The sequence below is a fragment of the Pieris rapae genome, chromosome 4 (genome assembly GCF_905147795.1).
Source record: "Pieris rapae chromosome 4, ilPieRapa1.1, whole genome shotgun sequence".
Lineage (NCBI taxonomy): Eukaryota > Metazoa > Arthropoda > Insecta > Lepidoptera > Pieridae > Pieris > Pieris rapae.
Genome location: NC_059512.1, coordinates 3,159,088 through 3,175,235, shown reverse-complemented (window position 1 = coordinate 3,175,235; position 16,148 = coordinate 3,159,088). Strand labels below are relative to the sequence as shown.

The 16,148-nt window shown below is 31.9% G+C and overlaps 1 protein-coding gene across 1 annotated transcript in view; it reads right to left on the bottom strand.

Moving 5' to 3' along the window:
* LOC111000305 (matrix metalloproteinase-14) overlaps positions 1-16,148 on the bottom strand; it is a 134,450-nt gene that overhangs the window by 83,645 nt on the left and 34,657 nt on the right. Inside the window, exons 3-4 of the mRNA XM_022269701.2 lie at positions 3,145-3,267; positions 2,721-2,887 (exon numbers count right to left, since the gene is read on the bottom strand). Of these exons, the coding sequence (XP_022125393.2) occupies positions 2,721-2,887; positions 3,145-3,267 (290 nt within the window). The remainder of the gene's footprint in view (positions 1-2,720; positions 2,888-3,144; positions 3,268-16,148) is intronic.

Here is a 16,148-nt window from a genome sequence, read left to right as displayed (position 1 = left end):
AGAATGGTTGAGATTTACAGCTAATTTTTGTTTTTAAGAATCCGTAGGTTCGCTAGTTTATAACATAACATATTTAAAATCGAATCTAATAGTCTTATATAGATAATAATCGAAGATATCGAGAAAAATTACATATTATCTCGGATCATATAAATATCATGCAATGCCTCTTTGCCAGGTTTAATATATAAATTAGTAATTGTTATCTAAGTGAGTTTTTATTCTGTTGAAGGACTCGTGTAAGCGATGTTATAAAATATATATATAAACAGTGTAAGAATAATTTCCATGCTATATTGGAGTTCGGACCGCGTGGCACTGACAGCACGCGCGGCGGGAGACGGTACGCGCCCGTCACCTGTCACTGCCATTGTGACATTGTAGTTGTATCAGTTGGACTGGTAAACAATGGGGTGACAACCAGTTAGCTTATTACTAATTTAGATGACCTAGCAATCTTATGTTTTTATTGTCTAGTCAAGTATGTTTTTAATTATTGACCAAATGAACAAATGAGCGATCAAGATTCATCTGTACATGACATCTTATCTTATAATATTAAGGGCCCAGGATTTGACCGATAAGGCTACGACGCTTGTCTATTTGATTGCAATTACAAAAACACACCAGAGCTCTACCGAGCCGAAGGCGTTACTTTTTCTTCGCTAACTGTAACCTACCTAAACCTTATTTAATATACATATTTATATGCCAGGCTTACGGAAGAAAATATACAAACTAATGGATAAAATAAGAAAACGGGGATTTTTTTAAGAGTGCGCGAATCAAGTGTGAATTCTTACCTAATTAGCTAATTCCTACACTTATCTGAAGACGGGAAAATTTTGTCCTAAATATGTCTAGCAGTAAAAAACGCGCTCTCTTAATACTGGACACTGCGGGCTGTTAGAGCCCCAACCAGTCAAGTTGCGCTACTAATCGCCCGATGTTCCTGACATAAACCTTGTTTGCATTTCATACGACGCACTGTTGCGAATAATTAGACTAACACGATCTATCTGCGCCAAATAAAATTATTGTTGAACGCTAATATTGTTAAGTAAGTGCTGTAAATTCAATGTAGGGAATGCAAATTAATTGTGAAGAGATAAAGTTTATTTAAAGAATGAATGTATATGGAGTCCTTCTTTTGTAGGAAGGCACTGTGTAACTAGCCACCAGTAAGACCATACCAGCCTTATCCACTGCACGGGCATTCACAAAAAGAACTGCTAACGGCATCGGTAACTCTATTGTCTTCGCTCATGTAAAATATTATTTTAAAAATAAAGTTTTATTCGTCCTGACTTCTGAGTGATTCACTGCTTTTTCACCGTAAAGTGTACATTATGTTACCTACATGAATAAATGATTTTTGAACTCCAAAACCTTCATTTAAAACAAATAGATAAATACTATAAAAAAACGTATGCAAAACGCTATTCAATAGTGGATGGTCTTAGTGGTAAGTATGTCTTCAGGACAATAAAAATCAAATAGATCACAAGTATAAGAAAGGTAGACATATAGTCTCAAATATAAAACCTTTTATAAATTACTGTACCACGACGTATATTAAGTTTCAGGTATCAAACATTTCAGTTGAGCTGAAAGCCTTTGTAGCCTCGTAGAAAATAATTGTTAATTGGTAATCAAAATCAAAGCGGTTTTTAGGGTCGAGCACAAAACGTATTTTCCATTAAAGAGTTGAACATTAAATGAACAATGCATTCGAAAAATAAATACAAACTCTCGGTGGTCACGCTTTTCCGGCGCCGCATTCTCATAAACCCGCCGCGAGATGGCGTTGTTCGTTTTATTGCCCGTTTGCACAACAAGCCGTAATGGAAGACTACAATATTGACAGACCATTAATTCGACAGGAAATTGTGCTGAAGTCGCGATCTGTACAGGTGTTTGCGAACTTTTCAAATTAGCTGGACTTTCTAGTTGTTTTAACATTAAATAACGAACGAGCATGTCTGACTTTGCCTTTCATCACATCTGTGGGAAACTATGCTCGGATAACTGATAGCAATTAGCGTGTATATTTTGTTTCATTGTTATGCTTTCTAATGCTGGTAAAGTCACACTTCTAATTTTTAAGATAAATTATAGAGGTAACTAAAAAAATAATAAATCACATTACAAAATTATTGCAATTATATAAATAATTTCCTATAAAATATAACACACTGCGCGCTCCATATTCTAGGGAGGACATATTCTTTTAATTAAGCCACGCGGAAAGCGTCGTAACTTTTACGATGTCCGTGATTTAACTATTATTTGTCATCAATTTTATGGGGCTCTGAAGCTCAACAACACTGGACAGTAGAAAGTAAAACTGAGCTATTCAACATTATTTATGTAGGTAAAGGAACACAAATAAAAAACTATTTATATATAAGTGATTTACGAATTTCCTAAACAACTGTCGTATAATAGCTGAACCTAGAAAAAATAATTAAAAAGGCCCAGTTGGGCTTCAACTCTTAATTCAATAGGTTTAGTAGCGACATCTAGTACAAAGTTCAAAAATTCCCAAGACAGAACTAGATGGCGCTACTAACGTACAACACTGAGACCACGATCCAGGAACACGTTCTGTAAACGTGTAAACGTGTGCTGTTCGCCAAGAGATGTCGCTAAATATAAAAATCTTAACTTTTGCTAAGCAGACGTTGATGGCGTTAAATTATATAAAAATATGATTTTACCTCCAAGTTAAATTCGTGTGTTTCCATTTCTCTCCCTGGACGGCAAATCTTTTCTTTCTCCTATTTTCATCGCCAACTTCACGATCAGGCCGACCGCATCGTTTCTTCTTCATCAATTCTTTAGTTGAATGATCAATCTCCCCCGTTACCGGAATGCCCCCAAACTCCTAAAATACAAAAAGGTAAAATTAATTCAACAAGAATTATATACCCTTAAAATTTAAGCACTTAATAATTCCTTATTTATATAATTTCTCCATTTGAATATGAAAATTTAATGTCTTTTCGATCGAAGACATTACCTGACAACTACCTTGTGTGCCAATTGCAGATTAATAGTTTGGTCTTAGTAGATTAAGATGTCCATCTTAATTTTTGTTAATACTTTATAATATTAATAAGAAGCTCGTAAAGTTATACGTACTTGGAGAGTTTTAATAGCGATCCTAAATTCGTCTTCATAGGAGTGAGAAACATCGCCCATTAAGAGGTTGCCAACTTCAGGTTGACCTTTCTTCAAGTAGCCAAATTGTTCTAGGTAACTTCTCTGAAATTAAAAAAAATACTTTTAAATATGGTGCCTTGCTATGGAGCCAACAAGAATTACTTTAAACAAAAACTATTTAAAAGAATTCTTATTATATATTGCTCATTGCTCACATCCCTATAATAAATAATATTCCTTTGAAAACGAATTATTTATTTATTTATATATTAGCTATAAACAAAACAGCAGCTATGAAAGCACATATGGCAAACAAATACGCAGATTAACTGCTAGTTAGTGTAAGTGTGTCAAACAACTTCAAAATTATACAAATTAATTCTAACGGTTAGACAGTTACATATATATGGGTAATATGTCGGATTTTTTGATAGCAAACACCAACCACACCAAAAACGCACTTTCGTCCATGCTTTTTTTTCTTTTAGAGGCTATTTCATTTTTAACCACTTTTTTTAAAACAAAATTTTCACTATTTATTCACTAACAAATCTTAATAAATTAAAACAACAAACGGAAAGTAGAATTAACAATTGTCTGCAACAGGAGACTAATTACAAAATTCGTCCTACTCTTGTAATATGTTGCCTAATGTTAATTTACATTTCTTCAACTTTGATGATACTTGTGTTACCCATTATTTTTATCTTGCCTTGCCCCCCGCAGTTCTACTAATTATCTACATATATTGTACTATTGCACTGTTCATAATAGAACATGCTTTATTGCATGTATAAAAATATTTAAAAAAAAATATATATATATATATCATACATTTAATGCTGTTTTCGAAAAAACAACATTATATGTATGTTTGGTAGAACTATCAAATTGTTTTCCTGATATTATTTTTTTTTTCCTCATCGAAACTACCCAAAAATATTTAAGCCCGTAGAGAAATAACGCAAACATAGTTTACAACAATAATATTACACGTTTCACCAAATAGCCGACACATGTGTTATGCAATAACACAAGAAATAAGATGAAGGTACGAATCAAAAATACCCAGTTAATAAAAATAATATATTTTATATCCCCTCGATTTTTTGACTCACGTCATATATTCACATGAATAGCTCATTTAAACTTGACATCGTATTGTCGTTATGTGTGCTGTCACCAAAGCATTGAAATAAGAACATTCAAACAATTGTTTATCCAAGTCGGCTAATAACGAAAACTTTCTGAATAACCCCACCATTATTCACATCTAAGTTATCTCGGCTTTGTTTACGGATACCGGGTGTTTGTAAGTTAAACACCTGAACAATTAAAGCCGGAATATTTGATTGTTTTGTCGGAAGCCCATAATCTGTATAAGATTGTATGAAGTTGAAGTTTGTATTTTAAACCTAAGTAGTAAAATTTGTTATTTACACTTGAGTAGGTTAGGATAATTTTATGTATTAATGTATAAATAAATATAAATTATTTATGTATAAAGCCAATAAATTTTCCTGTAAAATAAAAGAGAGAGCTATCTCAAAATATTTGCAGTAAGATTTCATTTATATTTTCCCGTTTTTTATAGCTATTGATTACAATATACGGGCATTAGCCCGCCCATAATATCCATAGAATAAAATATTATTGTCTAATATTAAACAACATACTGGTATTATATCTCAAACGTTCGTGCCCTTAGTAGCAGCTCTCATCATTAACCCGCATTTATTTTATGAAACAATCATCTATTCTTTTAAAAATGAGACGAAAAACACACACTTAAAAATTCTTTGAAAAAATATATTTTTTTAAAAATTTCAGAGCCTTCTCCAACTGGCTCAATCTCTATTTCTCGAGTATTTTTTCCCAATCCTCTTGAGCTCATCAGCCTACCGCGCAAGAGCGCGCCCGAGGGCGACCTTTCTTTCTTTTAACTGGTAGTTCATTCCACTGTAATACCCTGTAGCAGCTCTTACAAAAACCTCCTTGTTTTATTTATATATTTAAAAAAGATGCTGTACATGTTTACGAACTGTAACCTCTTATAAGGAGGTCCCCTATGTAGCTCTAGCTATCTATCGTTTTTGAAATCGTGTTAGTTATTTCGTTCACTTATAATTCCATCTAACCTACATGGGTCATTTAACAATTTGACTAGATAAATACTAGAAATAGGTCTGTGCTCTCAAAATCGCGTGTTCTCATCGTAATTAGCGATAATTGACGGCTGTCGGCGATTCAGGAGCGACAAATGACCTATCTTGGATTGAGTACGATAACTTTGAATCACCGTTGCGTGATGATACCTATTTGTCCTTTAATTAATTGACGAAGCTCATTAGCCTGAACTACTTTTATCTAGGACATTGAACACGGGTTCAGTTGAGCGCTCATTTTCTGGAAGCTTGGCTCGGCTATTGTTGCTATGAAAGAATACAGATTAAAAAGTATTTTGGACAAGAAGTTAGGACAATTTTCATATAATATTAAATTAAATGTCATAATATATTTTGAGTGCATTATTTCTTATAGATCGATGTTTATACATAGTTACTAATGCATTTTATTTATGTCTTAAATAATGTAATTATTAAAACAGGTTTTATTATTTAAAGAGCAAGACTATTTCTGTGGAGGGCTGTACCTTTAAAAAAAAATATATACTATTATTTAATTCATGTACATCATTAAAAAATAAAATTTATATTACACAGCGATTATGTAGAATATTAGTGATGAGAGAATTTTTAGAAATGGGTGAAATATTCTTTTGTGGTTTTACGTTACAAACACAAAAATTTACTCTATATAACATAATTATAGATTAATCACTATCGGATTACGTATTACCATAATTTCTTTAATGCAATTGAAAAACCAAGAAATATTTTCTCTAACTAGTCTTCAGTGCTACTAAAATATAATTTCTAACCTTGGGTGTTTAATATTTTTAATTGCAACCCCAGACATATTAATATAGGTTCTGAGAACACAAGTCTGATGAGTCAACAGTACCTAGTATTTACAAGGGAGCCTTATAGCTAATGGGTCAATACAAAGACGAACATCTGTTCAATCATTAACGAATAATCGTGGGAGTCTCTAGAACATCGATCGACTAGTATTACAATGTCCTTATTAGAATATGTATGAAAAATTAATACGTAGAATCGCAAAATAGTGGCTCCCATATATTTTGCATTTAGGTTATAATATGGGATATAGTAATATTATGTATAAATGAATTATACTACTGTATTCATAGAGATCGAGTGTAAGTGTTCAGAGGATTGCTCAGATTACCTGCACCTGAGTTTAATCATCGGACGTCGAGGCAGAATACGAAATTCCACTGTATCGCCTCTACGTCCGACGTTCTACAAGTGAAGGTTTTTTAAGTCAGTTTTAACCACTCACCACCACAATGTGGAACTAGGCGCCCACTATTTCCAAACCAAATAGAGTTTATATTCTTAAAAAAGCCGGCAATGCACTCGCGATGCATTGGCATTGAGAGTGTCCATGGCGCTTTAAGTGACTGCTCCAAAATAAAATATAAAAACCAAACTTCCAGTGTGATAATATTAATATTTACGTGAACGAGTAAGTTAAAATAAAATTACAGTTTAAAGAGTTTTTGTTTATTCATACAAATTTTATCACTCTACTTACAATATATGTTCTATACAAAAATATTGTTAAGAAACATTACTATTATATTCTTTACGCTCTCAAGCAATCATACACTACGTTGTCTATTACCGTTTTGTACTAAGATCAAATAGATAGTATTATTTGTCGCTCTATACCGACGATCTTAACACAGGAAATACCATTAAATATTCATCAGATGATCTTCAATTCTATTGCTTCAATATTCATTCAGTCATTCAAAGAACAAAATTATAGTACGGACTGAGAAACCACAAGTGTGTTGCTGGCCTTTAAGGTACGCTTTTCTCTTGAAGACCCCTAAACCGAAAAGTTGGACGAGTTGGGTATTGAAAGACAACTAAATATTCACGACATCTTGACATTAACACACATCCCACCTTAATCACACTGTTTTATCCCAAGTTGGTACTTGTTCGTCCCGTCCTGTGTATACAACTTTGATTACAAACTATTTGAAATTAATTGGACCTTTACTTTGAAGCAAGCTATTAAATATATAGGCATTTTGTAGTAACTAAAGCAAGAAGAAAGAAAGAAGAGGCATGATAGAAATGCAATCTAGAAACAGTGCACGGATCATGTTTATTTTATAAACACCGCAGGTTCGTTCCCCGAAGCCTGTGCTGAATGCGTGAGAAAAGGCTATTACTAGAAAAACTAGGAATTACACGGCTTTTAAGAGCTTACATGGACTGAATATTAATGAAATAAACGTCTTAAAAATACTCGAATTAGATTTTAATAACAGTAAAGAAAAAGAAAAACTTAATAAAGAATGGAATATATATAAATTAATTTTGTGCAATATGCACGATTTTCAATTACAAATTTTTTTATGTATATAATATATTTGGATATACCAGGTTAAAGTTCAAATTTTAGTCACATTAAAGTCACATTACTATTATCTCGGTTACAATATAAGTTGCTAACTGTACAAATCAGCGTCATATAAATAAAACCTTCTTTGAGTTTTGAACCTCAAAGTTTTTATATGGACCTATCAGCTGTCCATCGAAGTAATAATTTACGTGAATAGGAATATGTCAAATATTTCAAGTTTCTAGAACCTGTCCACATATACTAACCACACAATATTATTACATTTATAAGTATTAACATGTATGTTGCATAGAGTTTAAAGAAATATAGATATTTTGGCAAAATGGTGGATAAATGTTAAGTGAGCCGGAAAAATGAAAGGGGGACCAATCTAAAAATTGTAACACGTGTGACGAACAATCTTATAATTTTTAAATTTAACACTTAGAGAAATCTCGGTTGATCGCTGGCTGTGTACCAAAAAATGTTGAAAGATAACATTGCGAGAAGCCCAGTATGCCTTACACTAAATATTAACGACTTATATCATACTTACCTTTAAATAATGATAGTAATATTGATGAGTTAAAAAATGTGTATTTTCATTTCTAAATTCGATCTTAAAATCATTCCTACATATATATTTAATTTATAGATAGCATTCAGATACGTTCGATAAATGAAAGATATAGCAAGTGTTTTTGCTCGTTACAGTTAGAAAACAAGTTATAGTTATCAGTTTAGTGATTTATCAGCAATCAGTGATTTTAGCTCGCTCTTTTTGCACAACCAGCTGATGGCGGCGGTGTTTTTAGTATATTTAGTTAATGTTTACATACGTTGAAATACCAAAATATTTGGAAATTATAAAATAGTAATAGTATTCTCAATAAACTCATCGTGTTGTGTTCTGTGGAAAAAATATCACGTACTTTCATTTGTATTTGAATATAGTCTATGTTACCCTCTTTAGTCTTCCTAATTAATTTCATTAAAGCTTTTATTAAAAGCTATAACTTTTTATTAAAACACACATAAATTTGGACACCTGTTAGCAAATATGTTCTCCTCCACAGTAACATTTAAGGATAACAAATTCTTGCTTAAGAAGCTTAGCTGAAAGCTTAAACCGTTTGATCATTTATTAACGTCGAAGCAAATTCAGCAAAATACAAAAAGACTGAAAATCTAGTTGGTCATGTAGAGTGCTTTGCCCTTTAATTAGAGGGTTTTGCCCTGGATCGTGTAATAAAATGAAATTGTACCTGATTTATGTACATGTAAATAATTACAGGACTTATTGAACATCAAACTTATAAACAAAGGTCATCAAACTTGAAGGAAACTAATATACAAAAATGGATCGCTAAACCTGTGGCTAAACGTAAAACTCAAAGACGGCTGTACCAACTTGAGTATCTTTTTTATTCCTTGAATTTTAAACAATTTAAAATATTGTTTGGTTTAATACTGACGTTTTTATTCAGGAAAAGAGTATTATCTCTTCAGGGTATCATAGGAAATTGATATGTTAGCAACATAAAATAAATATTAAGTTCTCGGATTCAGCTTGATAAAAATTTTGAATATTGTTTTGTGTGTGCTGACCTGCTAACTTAATTATTTATAACGTTTATTTTTTTCCAAATCTAATTAAGAAATTGTAAATTTACCGCGCCTCCTAAAATTCGACGATCATACACGCAAAACTATGCAAAGTAATCCTTCAAATGCATAAAAAACACATAATTTATTTAAAAATAGTCTAATGTTTTCCACGAATTTTACGTTAATGTTGTTGCGTGTTGAAGTTCGTACATTAAAGATTAAAATTAAAGTAAATAGGTATACAAACATTTCTCATATATATGTCATATGTATACAACATCTGTGTATTTCAACTTTGGGGTATTTGAAATTCAATGCACAAAAATTAAGCATTCAATATTTTTTTAATGCAATTTAATCATTTTAAATCACCTATACAACAAGTATACATAACTGTTACTATTCATAATCATAAATAAATATTGATATACCGCATCTATATTCAGCCGCAGTGAGCAGAGAAGTGGGCAGGACGAGTGTGTAAACGCGATACTTCGTCTTAAGTAGTATAGTATAGTAGTAGAATTATCGCGTTTACACACTCGTCATGCACACATCCCTGCTGTAAATGTGGCATTACACTTTAATTTTCTAACTATACACAACTATGCCAAGTCTATTTAGAACCAATTATTGTTTTGTATGATTTATATAACATTGTAAATGTAAAAAAATACTTTATCACCAAATATTTTTAATACCCATATATCTAATATCGAATTATTTTTTCTTGGAAAATTTAGTTCTAATTTCTTGTTGGTTAAGACTGTAATCGTACTTAATAATATATTTTACTGTGTTCATTTTTTTTGTAAGCGAAAGAATCAAACAAAGTCGCGGGCAGAAGTAAAGTAAAATAGAAGAAATTGAAGCCAAAATTATTTCCCAAGGGATAAAATTGCAAATCAGCCTTGATACGTTTTATTAGATTCAATATACACAGACAATTTTGATGGATGGATTCAATTCACGATAAAACTTGCCCAGCTTCATTCAAAGAAAAATCTTTAGCATGTTTTTTGTATCTCGTATTTTAAGAATTTTTCAATAGAAATCTAATTATTATATCGTCCTTAATTCAACTTTTGATAAATTAAATGTTAAGTAACAATTATTTTATTATTTTTAAGCAAATTTGGCGTTTTTAATTAAAAAAAGAAATGTTGCCTTAAAGTTGTATGTTATATCATCGTAAATCATTTGAATCAGGAAAATCAATTAAATTGAAGTAAGTTTATGGGATAAGCGTGCGACTCTCATACCTGAGGTCGTAGGTTCGATCCCGGGCTGTGCACCAATGGACTTTCTTTCTATGTGCATTAAATATTTGCTCGAACGGGGAAGGAAAAACATCGTGAGAAAACCCACATGACTTAGACCCAAAAAAGTCGACGACGTGTGTCAGGCACTGGAGGCTGATCACCTACTTGCCTATTAGATTTAAAAATGATCATGAAACAGATTCAGAAATCTGTAGCCAGGACCTAAAAGAGGTTGTAGCGCCACAGATTTTTTTAGGGGATAGTTTTGCAGGGTTTTCACCCTCGTCACAAATCTTAAGAAGTTTAACAAAACCTTTTTAACAAGGCATTTTATTAATCATAGGTGAATGAACCTAATTTCCTGTGTTTGTTAATAAAAGTTTTTAATCAATCTCAAGGAGTGGCATAAAGCGTTGCGCATCTTATAAAAACGTTCGTTCACTAAGAGTCGAGAGTGGACAGGAATGGAGGCATCACAGCACTGGTTTTACCAAATTGGGACCAGGCATTGCCATGTAGGATAAAGCTGGGGGGACAGACCTCCCGATAACCTTCCTATGATTATTTTTAACCGACATCCAAACACGGAACGTTTTATTTGTTGGTATTTTGTATGATACAAACCGGTATCTATCAATTAGCTGTAGCTATTTAAGGAATGGTAAATTCCAGATTTATTGTAAAATACGAACGTCATTTTCATACTAAATCATTAATTGTAGTTGACATATTTAATAACGTATGATATCATACATATAAAAAAAACTCTTAAGAAGAAGTTTATAACTAAAACTAGCGAACCGCCCCGGCTTCGCACGGGTGCAATGCTGATACTAAATACACTACAGAAAATCGGTGAACGTTGTATATAAAAATGAGGGTTATCCATAAGAGATAGACATATACCATCACGGACTTTTCTGTAGACCTTAATGTGTACAATACTTAGTACATTATTTTGATAAAACTCGTAGGGTTCAGCCTGCGTTTGCAATGTGAGCGGAAAAAATGTAATTATTTACGACATCACATTAGAAACCTCAATAATAACAGTACTTTACTCTATTTAATGGATGTTTTTATACATATAAACCTTCCTCTTGAATCACTCTATCTATTAAATAAACCGCATCCAAATCCGTTGCGTAGTTTCAAAGATTTAAGCATACAAAGGGACTTGTTTTATAATATGCAGTGATATACATATTATTAAAAGGAGTCCCTTTAGGCAAGGTTCCGAAGATACTGGCAGCTTTCCCCCTTTGAATAGCTAGACTAATTCTTTGTCCGAGGTAGCTGCCAGCTCTTCGGTCTCCATTAATTTAATTAATATTTAAAAAAGTTTATGGTATAGGAAGCCCTTGTTGATTTTAGGTCCGATATCATGAATACTCGCGTCGAAAGTTGTATGAATACATAAAATGAAAAGCTTTGATATTTTATACGCAACTAAATAGAAATATTCTTCGCTTTACATTAAATATTTTACGTCAGCCCAATGTAGGCGAAACGCTGGGCGTAAACACATCGAAATAATATTAACTTTGTCTGGTGAAACCTACCATGGGTACAATTTTATTGCATATTAATTATATTCGGAAACGACTATTAACACACAATTATATATAAAGTCTAAATAACATGCTTATTATTTTACTAACCATTTAATAGCATTAACTTACGTATATTCGATTTGGGATGTTCATATTTGATAGGTAAAATTAATCAGTGTTTCCTAAAGTACTCATTATCAGTATGACATAAGTCTACAAATAAATTTGTAGAACTTCTTAATTTATTTTTATAGTTAATTAAACCAGGTAAAGTAGCTAATCTAGTGTTAACAAATCTTGCAATGATACTGTTACGATAGCAAAAGGCATTTTAATTAACGCCTTATTATGATATCCATGCGAAGTAATGCAGGTACTCTGAGTATATTACCAATTTAATCAACGTCGCAAGATTAGCATATTCAACTTATTTGCCTAATTAAAATATGTTTTATGCATCCCGTAATAGGGCATAAGGCGGCAATTATGGGAGATTTCAGTGTCTACTACCCCGACTTCTGTTTTGTCCAATTACTACTAATTCTGTTGATACTGATACTGTGGGATACTATAACTATACTATAATAGACGCCCACCTGGCACAACTAACAGAATACGAAAAAGATCTTCTATAGCTGAATATTATTTAATTAAGTATTTACAATCTGAATATGAATAATTTTATTATCTTGTTTAATTATATATAAATAAATCTTGTGGCTAAATTATGTTTGGTGTGCCTTCTGATGCCTCCTCCATTACATCGCCACCTTGGACCAGCGGATATCTCTAAATGGTATATGTAGTCTCCTATATAAATCTTACGTAGACAAAACGATCTTGTAAATTACGTTGCTATGAAATTTATAAGTATTAGGGCCTGTTTCACAATGTATGGTTAAAGTGCCAAATAGCTATGCAACACATAAATTATTCGAAAGATAAAAGTTCCAAATAGGATACTTCACATTTCATGACGTATAGCGCTATCTGACAGTCGTGAAACGCGAAAATACTATTTATCCTACCAATAAGTAATAAATAGCTTATTTGGAACTTATCCGGACATTGTGAAACAGGCCCTAAGTATGACACATAACTATAATCGCAAAATTAGGTCGGCAAGACGTTCCTCTTTAACGTAAACTGTCGTGTCAATGACCGCTTGCAAATAAAATTGTTTCAACCACGCTGCTCGGAACAAGGTCGCCTCGCACTATGAAAGCAAATTGTTACAAGGACTAATCATCCTAATAATAATAAGTTTAAAATTATTTCTTAAGTTTCTGATTGAAACGTATAAAATAGATTACATAATTATGGAATCATCTCAAAATCATTTATTCATTAAGGTAACACAATGTACTTTTTCTTTTTTTTTTTGACGTTCATAAGTGTACATTATGTTACCTATATGAATAAATGATTTTTGACTTTGACTTATGAACGTGAAAAAGTATAGATAAAATGCTTCTAATCTTACATTTACTGACAGTTTTCTATTCAAGGATGTAGAACGGAAGAGAAGAACTGGCAGGAAACTCTCTGACACTCTTTTTAATCGATCTTTTTAATTTTAATTAAATAATAATGTTTTACACAATGTTTGTAAGAAGCAACTATTACACCGTGTTCCACACGACATCTTAAGTAATTCATAGTTAATATAATATAAACATATTGCTTACAAAGCTTTGTCGTGTATCAACAGAAGTCATGGTAAAATAAAAGCATGGACTTACAATCTCATGGAAACAACACGCAATGATTGAATCTTTCTAGATCTAGTATAATAGCTAGAGTATCAATTTCGTGTGTTGTTTTAGTGTGTGTTTTATCTATATATTATATTTTGTTTGTAAAGATCAAATCGACAATAATCATATTATAATTTACCAATATGACGCGACATGAAAAATATGTACCCTCATGTAATCAATAAAATTTTACTTTAATTTTATAAATCACAGATAGGTATGATATCTCACCATGAAAGAATTGATTGGATAATTGAATCACTGTTATATCATATACGAATTCAATTTTTTACAGTATACTACCAATTGATTGCGCTAACTAATTAAGAACGACGCATGTTTCTTCAAAAATTGCGAAGGAAGAAGTTTTCAATTACACCTATAATTTTAGCTATGGGTTTACTCAAGCCACTACTTCAAGTATAGCATAGAGAAGTCCACAAAGAAAAATGATCCTGGTTTGAACTTAAGTTATCCTAAGTTACATTTTCTTTTTAAAATGCTCGTAATATTAAACTTCTCTGCCATTTAATTTGAGATATAATATTATTTATGGCGGATTAACGCGAAGCGTCGAGTGCAGTTTATCTAAACTATTGTCTCGCGTAGTTTGCAGGGGGATTGTTATAAATTATTGCAGTCCTTGGACGTTATTAAAGTCCCTTAGTAGTTAAGTAGCGTAATTAATATCGTGGACATTCTTGTAACAGACCAAGCCAATTCGGGCTTACAAAGTTCAGTGACTGGATGGATCGAATATCATTATGCATGATTTATTTTCTTCCACATGAATGAGTAAAAAAAGGGGACACAATGAAGACCCGATACCACCCCCAAATACCTTTAACACTTTCGGATAAAAGTACTTTTAATTTGTAATGTGTGTCAGTATTACTTATGTGTGTAAGTAGTATATTTTTTTCATTGTAATAAGGTTTTTAAGTGTTATTAAGAGTAAAGATGTACAATTAAGTTTGAAATATTGATAAATATAATAATTAACGTATTAGTCGTACGTAAAATGTAATTTAATTTGATATTATATACATATTAGCTATTCTAGTAGAAGACGCTTTATCCTCGAGAGTCCTATATCCTTATCCTGACCGTCGAGTATTTGCTGTGGCATCTACTCCATCCGTATTCTTGGTATTCTTCAAGAATCAGTACGCCACAAAAAACACATACTTGCAATGCAAGTTTCTCACGTGTAAGCCTTTTCAGTGGTGAATTTAATTTTAATGATCTGTGTACATTCATAGTATATCGATCGTGAACTCTATATGATGCAGTTACAAATAAAACACATTTTCGGGCTATTATTACGCATTAAATATTTTTTGATTATAAAGTTAATATTTCAAAAGTAAATTTATTCATTACTACCTTCCGCCGCGAACTTCATTTCGCCCTATAACATTTTTTTTAATTAGCCGTTTTGTCTATTTTCTCTCCATAAAAACATAGTTCAGGGATTAAATAATAAAAATATTTTAATTTTTCCATCTTCGAGTTTTGCGTATACATATTTTGAGACTCATTTTTAATAATTGTATATACATAAACGTCTACGTTTAAAATTTTACCAATTCTTAAAAGACCGGCAACGCACTCGCGAGCCATTTGGCATCGCGAGTGACATGGGCAGCGGTATCAGTTAACATCAGGTGAGCCTCCTGCCTGTTTGCCCTGTTCTATAAAAAAAACATCTTACGGAAGACAAAATGTTTCTTTACGCTTTTAGTTAATCTAGAACTTAAACAGCTGTTTCATCAGTTATATGTAAAGACTATTTAACGTAAAGTAAACATTGCCTTGATGAAAACCAGCATGTAGATTCATGTAATCATAATAAATGGCTATTTGATTAATGGCTGAAGGGTGGTTTTTATTATCCTTAACTTTTATAGCGACATTAACCCTTATCTTCAACTTACACGTACTTAAGTAATAAAAATACCACCATCAATCATGAGTATTGAAATTAACTTGAAAAAAATATACAATTTTAATTTTCATATCTCTCGGTATGTTTATGCTATGCGTAAGGACAAAAGTACTTGTTGGTACTCTTATTTATTAACACTTACTTGTACACAAGAAAATAAATTCATATAAATGAGTGGAAAATTTGACCTATTGTTCATATGTAATCTATTTCAGACAAACTGTTATTGAAGGGAAATTTTAAATAGCAATAGGTGCAACAAGTGGTTCCTGCCTCTTTCATGACATCTTTGCAAAGATTTTGAAAGCCTTTAATTGAAAACAGAGGATCTGAAGTAAAAGAGATACGA